General features: G+C 43.5%; 1 protein-coding gene across 1 annotated transcript in view; it reads left to right on the forward strand.

Annotated features, from left to right (window-relative positions):
- WARS2 (tryptophanyl tRNA synthetase 2, mitochondrial) overlaps positions 1-6,129 on the forward strand; it is a 49,380-nt gene extending 43,251 nt beyond the window's left edge. Inside the window, exons 5-6 of the mRNA XM_016223447.2 lie at positions 3,545-3,663; positions 5,381-6,129. Of these exons, the coding sequence (XP_016078933.1) occupies positions 3,545-3,663; positions 5,381-5,826 (565 nt within the window). The 3' untranslated portion in view covers positions 5,827-6,129. The remainder of the gene's footprint in view (positions 1-3,544; positions 3,664-5,380) is intronic.
- Positions 6,130-7,133: the final 1,004 nt, after the last annotated feature.

A 7,133-nucleotide genomic window follows, 5' to 3' on the forward strand; every position in this document is an offset into this window, starting at 1 on the left:
CTTTCTGTATTAAATAGGAAAAATTAAAAATCACTGCTCCTTATGTCTGTTTTTATTACCATATTGGTGCATTCCCTTCAAATCAGTTTCTTAAGCTAACAGTTCTTGTTTGCATTCTGTGTGCCAGGCACTAGACTGCGAGCTTTGCACGCATTATTTTACTCCTCAAAGGACCCCTTGTGTGGGAACTATTACTAGTCAGTTTTAAAAATGAAAAAAAACAGGCCGAAGGAGGTTAAATAAGTTGCCCAGGAACACCCGGCTGGAGAGCAGGAGTCTGACCGCAGAGCTGCCTGACACCAGCGCCCCCACTCCAACTACTGTGGCTCCTCCTTTCTGTGAAGACATGTTATGTGTATTTTCCAAGAAAACTGGCATCCTGGCTTTTTTGTCTTAGATTTTTCCACATCATTTAAATGTTTTCTGTTGTTGTTGTTTTTTAGGATTCTTTATTTTCTGTCTTTTGCTATAGAGATCGTGTTTGCTTTGCTTTTATCTACTCCAGCGATTCGGAAGGTGTACCTTCTGTTTCCCGTTCTACTAGTGATCATCTTTGAACTAAACAAAGTCCACCCAAATGAGAGCACACAGACGATTTATTCAGACAGAGCTGGCCCAGCAAGGGAGCCAGCCACCATCGCTGTGTTTCTCAGAGGCTCGAAGCAGAAGTGGGCATCTTACGGGATTTGTCTGGGGAGCATTTTGACTTTCTGTGGTTGGTCCTGAGTTGGACAAAGTGAGTACAAAGAATTGGGACGTTGGCGGTCATTGTCAAAGTCTCGACCATTCTGGGCCGGTGGCTGCAGAGGTTGTGATTTGGCCTCCTGGTCTGGTGGCTCTGAAGGTTTTGGGGCATAGGTTCATTGGTCATTTATTGTCTGGCCATTGTCCATTTGTATATCAGTTTCTCTCTTTTCAGAAATTGTTTTTTTGAGTCTTTTTTCATCTTTCCAACTACAAAATGACATCATGTAGTCAGATGGGTTGTTAATCACACTTTGAGATCCTCTGTCTATACTCACGCTTCCTTTTGATTTTGTTAACTATCTTGGGATTTTCAACAAAGATTGTTATGAGTTTGGGAGTGAGTGTGGGATATTTAATGCCAGTATCTAGTAGGAAGGCAGAGATGCAGCCCTCAGCCTTCAGAGAGCTAGCGAGCTAGCAACAGAGCCCTAGAAATCAGAAGAGAAGGGACATGCAGATCCTCCCATGAAAGTTGATGTGCTCTCCCATGATGAGAGAAAACTAGAGGGTCAGGACTGTTTTTAGAAATGTCAAGATTTAGGGGACAAGAGAAAAATAAGCCAACTCATTGACCTGTGCTGATTGTATTTTATTTTTACTCTCCTGTGAAAATTTACATATAGATAAATATTCCATTGGTCTTGTTTATCCACTTTGCTAAGTATGCTTGATGACCTGGGCTTTTCCCCCTTCACACACTGTCCCTATTTCTGGCCAAGATGGAGAGAAGTTGGAATCAGAGTCGGGTAACGATTGAACCTCTAGTTCTTTAGGGAGTGTGTCCTGAGCACCTTTCTGAAGTACAATACGTATACACCATTTGAGAATTCTATTCTCTATGTAGCCGCCGTTATTTGAAAGCTGGCCAAGTTTCAGGCACTGTGCTAAGCACTTTACATGCTATGTCTCATTTAATCTCCACACCAATAGTGTGGGGTAACTGTTATTACTCCAACTTATAGTAAGAAAGTTGCCTGTGATACAAATTCTATGATTTAACCAAAGTTACATAAGACAAGAGTGGCAGGGTCAGGATTTGGTGCTAGCCTGACCGCCAAGCCTGTTATCTTGAGTGAGTGCTCTATTGCATCTCACACATGCACACACACACTCACACACAGGCATACACCCCCACACGCCCCCCCCACACACACACACAGCGTGAGTATATGAGGAACTACATGAAAATACAGTTAATGTTCAGGGATTTTTAAAAAAATAAATAAAATGGATTTTATTTGACTTTCATGCAAAAGAAATGTCAGAGTTGCTTTGAAACCTATCGCTTATTCTAATACTCATATATACAACAACAGGGACTGGAAAGTAATTTGCAAAAATAAAAACGATTATAATTATGAGGGATATTTCAAAATTTCTCAAAATGTTCTCAAGTATTTTACTGTCTTAAAGTAGCTGGTCTTTATGCTGGTCAAAACTACCTTTCACTCTCTCATGCTCTAGACAACTACGGTAAATGGACCGGTAGCCTATGGACGGTGATTCGCAAGGAAAACCAAAGACCTCTGCCAGTTTTTCAAGAATCATTCATTAACCCTGGGCTAGGAGGCTCTCCTCCCGATAACAAAGCACCATAGGTTTCTAGCAGTTTTCCTTTGCTGTGGCTGTTTTGAAAGCTGTTATCTTTCCTCTCACAATTTACAATTATTTAAATATTCAGGTTCACTTTAAGGGGAATATTAAACTTCCTTGATCAAGAAATTACAGCTCTTTATTAACTGTGCTACCAAATGTAAACCCCCCCCAGCCAAAATTAAAGACTTAAAGTCACCCATCTCCTTCCCCAGCAATACTTCGGTATAAAGTTTCCCCCTCAGGACTTCTCTATAATGGTTAATTCTTCCCGTTTGCCATAACTCGCCATCATTCAACGCTGCAAACTATATACAGGATTAAAAGAATTATAAATACAGTTCCTATATTCTGATCATTTTTATTTCACATCTCCATTTTTTAATAAAATATTACAGATACAATTCAGGTCTCCTTTGTTCCTTTCCTCAGGCCCATCCTTTCCCCTCCCTTTCTGGAGGCAGCTACGATCATGAATTTGTGGGGGAGCTTCCAATATGTTTTTAAACTTACATATGTGTTGGTAAGCGATATATAGAATTTTCATATGTGCTTTAAGATTTACAGAAATGTCAGTGCACTCTGCGTCTCCTGCAACTTTCTTTGTCCATCCGACGTTGTTTTTGGGATCCGTCTGCAGTGTGCTGATGGATTTTGCTCATGTATTTCAAGTTCCCTGCAGCGTATTAATTGTCCCGTGATTGCTGCAATGTACTTGGAAACAAAAGAGCGTGTATTTCACAAAGATCTTGAGTTCCGCCCTGTGCGGCAGGGAGGAAACCTCGCCCGCGTGCGCTGTGTGCCATGTCCATCGGAGGAGGGCAGAGTGTCTCTCAAGGGTGAGCGCAAACTCCGAAGGGAAAGGCACCTGGCCAAGGCTGGGTGTGCGGGGACCGGGTGGTTTCAAGCCCAGCCACGCCTCGGGCCCCGCGCTGTTCAGACCCCGCTCCCGCTCCGGCCAGGCCCGGCCCGGTGGGGTCCCTGCCACACTGTGCCGTGGGACGGGGAGAGCTGCAGGAGCCAGCGTCTCTTTGGCACTTGCCTGGCACACAGACAGAGGCGCGGGTCCCAGCGTCCCCTCTGCGGCTGGTGAACGTTGGTTGAGCACCAGCAGGGAGACAGGCCCAGGAAAGGCAGCTGCTCGCGGTGCCTTCTCCGGATAAGCAGGAGCCTCGCGAGCTCCTCTGTCTGTCTTTTATTAAAGGTCCACGCACGTTCCCGTCGGAGTGGATCAAGTCCAGCACATGGAGCTGGTTCAGGATCTGGCGCGTGGGTTTAACAAGAAGTATGGGGAGTTCTTCCCGGTGCCCAAGTCCATTCTAAGTAAGTAACCAACACGTGATTGATACATCGGGGCCTTTTTTTTTTTTTTTTTATCCTTGGTATTTAAAACAAGCTTTTTTTATTTTTCAGTTACAATTGACATACAATATTACATGAGTTCCAGGTGTACAGCACAGTGATTAGACATTCATATAACTTACATAGTGGTCACCTGGTAAGTCTAGCTATCAGGGCGTGTTTCGAAGAGAGGACTGGATAATGGACTGAAGCTTGGAACTTTCTTGGAATTGCACCCGGCTTCCTCGTGGACGGGCTTCAGGATTTATAGCTAGAATCCCCATCTTTCTCTGTCATGTAAGACTAGCAGACCCCATTGGATAACTGAATAAAATAACCAAAAAAGCTTGAGAAGTATGGGAGAGACTAAAAACTAAAAATAATCATTTTCATGTATAAAGTATTATGTAAGTTATCAAGTTATATATGTACATCTCATTTGGTAGGACAGGTAGCTGTCCCTATTTTATGGATGAAAAAACTAAGGCGTGCCAGGACTGACTTTGTGTTCAAGTCCTGTACCTAGTTAGTGGTGAAGCTGGGCCCTACACTGAGTTCTCCTGGTTCCAAAACCGGTTTACCGTGTCTTCCCTATCTACAACAAAACAAAAGTCATGAGTTGAGAACTGCTGGATCATAATCTGGATGAAACAAGAGGGCCTTGATGATCTTCACACTCTGCCTTCTTAAAGACACAACTGAGGCAGAATGTCCAGTCCACCTACTGAGACAGAGACCAGCCTCAGCTTGCCCGGCTGTGCTAGTCTGGAATCTTCTTCCGGAAAGGAACTGTAAATCTCTATCAACACGTTTGTAGTTGTGTAGACTTGTGGCAGGGGCAGGAATCACCGAACCTAAGCTCTGTCCATCTTTATTAAGCTGACAGCATTTTAAAGGAGTGTAATGTGCCCAGTATCAAATTAGAAACCTAATGTGGGTATAATTTCCTAAGTTATTCCAGCAGTTCCCACAGATAAATTCAGGGCACCCCATGCACCCAAATCAACCTTCTTTTAGCAATAAGTACCATTTTAATGTTTTGGCCTATTGTTATTGTACCGATTTCAACTTTATATGCTTCTGTAATAGCCATAAAACAGGCACTTATTACTAACACGGGTTTATGAAGCTCAGCTTAACATCTTGATTCTATCAGAGTAATAAACAAGCTTCTCGTGTGTGTGTGTGTGTTCGTATATAGTTATATAATCATGGGTAAAGAATTGGAAGGGTTGACACAGATTGTTAATGTTGGTTTGGGGACAGGAAAGGCAGTGTTTGTGGGTAGGGGTGATTCGCTAGCAGGGAAGCACAGAGAGGAAGAGAGAAGGGGAGGGAAGAAATAGACAATGCTTTTTTTAAAGGTGTGCACAGCAAGTCAGTGTGATTGATACAATTTTATTTGTATAAGATTATACATTTTTATGTGGACATGTGCATTCGAAATGCATAAAAGTGGGATCAACAAAATGTTAACAGTGTCATTACACATTTCAGATGATGTTTGCTTTCAGGCCCGTATGAATTGCTTGAGTTTTGCACAGTGAGAATTTAATATTTATATAATCAGATAAAAAGAATGAAGTCGTTTGGTATTCTTGGCTTCTTTAAAGATCCAGAGACTGCCATTCCTGGTGATTTTTTTTTTATGCTGTCATTGATTTTGTTGTGTTGTGTTGTGTTGGTGTTTTTGCCTAAGCTTCAATGAAGAAGGTAAAATCCCTCCGTGATCCTTCTGCCAAAATGTCGAAATCAGACCCGGACAGACTGGCCACGGTGAGAATAACGGACAGCCCCGAGGAGATCGTGCTGAAGTTCCGCAAGGCGGTGACGGACTTCACCTCGGAGGTCACCTTGGACCCGGCCCGACCGGGCGTCTCCAACCTGGTTGCCATTCATGCCGCAGTGACCGGGCTCCCGGCCGAGGAGCTGGTCCGCCGCAGCGCAGGGGTGGACACCGCTCGCTACAAGCTGCTGGTGGCAGATGCTGTGATAGAGAAATTTGCTCCAATCAAGAGTGAAATTGAAAAACTGAAGACGGACAAGGGCCACTTAGAGAAGGTTTTACAAGCCGGGTCAGCAAAAGCCAAGGAATTAGCGTATCCCGTGTGCCAGGAGGTGAAGAAGCTGGTGGGGTTCCTGTAGGGAGCTTCAACTAGTCACAAAATGGCCTTTTCTGTTCTGCGGTCTGTGCGCCCCGATAAAAAAAGGCAGCTTTCCACACAAGCCAAAAATTGCAGTTTGGGGACATTTCATTTGGTGTACCCGATATTGGCTTCAATTGATGAATAATGCTTTGTGGCTTTCAGATAGAGCAGTTTCTAAATCCCATCAGCAAAAGGCTGTGGCCAGGAAACCAGAACAAAAAACAGAGAAGGCATAGCTTTCTGAATCCTCAATTAAAAAAAAAAAATTGTTTTTATTGGTTTTAGAGAGAGAGGAAGGGAGAGGGAGAGAGAGAAACATCGATCGGCTGCCTCCTGCACACCCCCTACCAGGGATCGAGCCAGCAACCCGGGCATTTGCCCTGACCCGGAATCCAGCCGGAGAGCTTTTGGTGCACCGAGCAGTGCTCAATCCCCTGAACCACACCAACCCGTCTGAATCCTCAATTTTTGAGGCACATTCCTTGACCTGAATTTATCTACACAGGTGTGACTGAGGTGAGAGGTAATTTAGCAAAAGGGGGTATCCTTTGTGTCTCTCTCAAGCACGTACTATCACAGGTGGTCACTTTATCTATCTGAACCCTTTTACAGTAATATGTAGAGATCTTAGACTTATAACCCTTGGGATGCCATTTGGACCAACTTGTGTTCAGATCTCATAAAAATAAGTTGATTATTATAGTTCATTTGTCACTGAGGTGGTGCTTGCTTAGATGTATTTAAACTGCTTAACTTGTTTCCCAAGAGATTATACTGATTGTTCCAGCACATTTTTATATATATATATATAATTTAGAAATGCAGGATATAATCTTATGAAAAAGCTGTACTGTTTCAACTTGATTTATTTATTGTACAAGAGCCCAGTCCCTAGATAATGTTTCTAGTAAGTACTTCCTTGCATCTACCTCTCAGTTTAATCTCACCAACCCCCTGTGAAATATATTTGACGCTGAGGAAGGGAGGTTCGGAGAGTACAGTTAGCTTGGACAGTATCAGGAAGTGAGAGGCAAATAAATCCAAGGTCAAAACCTTTACTCCTTACATGAGCCTCCAACCACGCTTCTGTTGAAGGTGGGTCCTGGAAGTGTAAGATCTGAACTACTGAGACTGTTTCTATCAGCTACTCAACCAATAGCTGCCAGCTTTAAATCTGGTTTCTGCCAGCCTTGGTCACATTCGCTCCTCAGAGCCCCCGAGGCAAGTCCCAAGTTCTGTCTCCTGAACTTACTGCAGAGGTACTTTAAAGTGTATCCTGCCAGGCTGCACAGCAGTGAGGCCTGA

This window comes from Miniopterus natalensis, chromosome 19 (genome assembly GCF_054644295.1).
Source record: "Miniopterus natalensis isolate mMinNat1 chromosome 19, mMinNat1.hap1, whole genome shotgun sequence".
Taxonomy (NCBI): Eukaryota; Metazoa; Chordata; class Mammalia; order Chiroptera; family Miniopteridae; genus Miniopterus; species Miniopterus natalensis.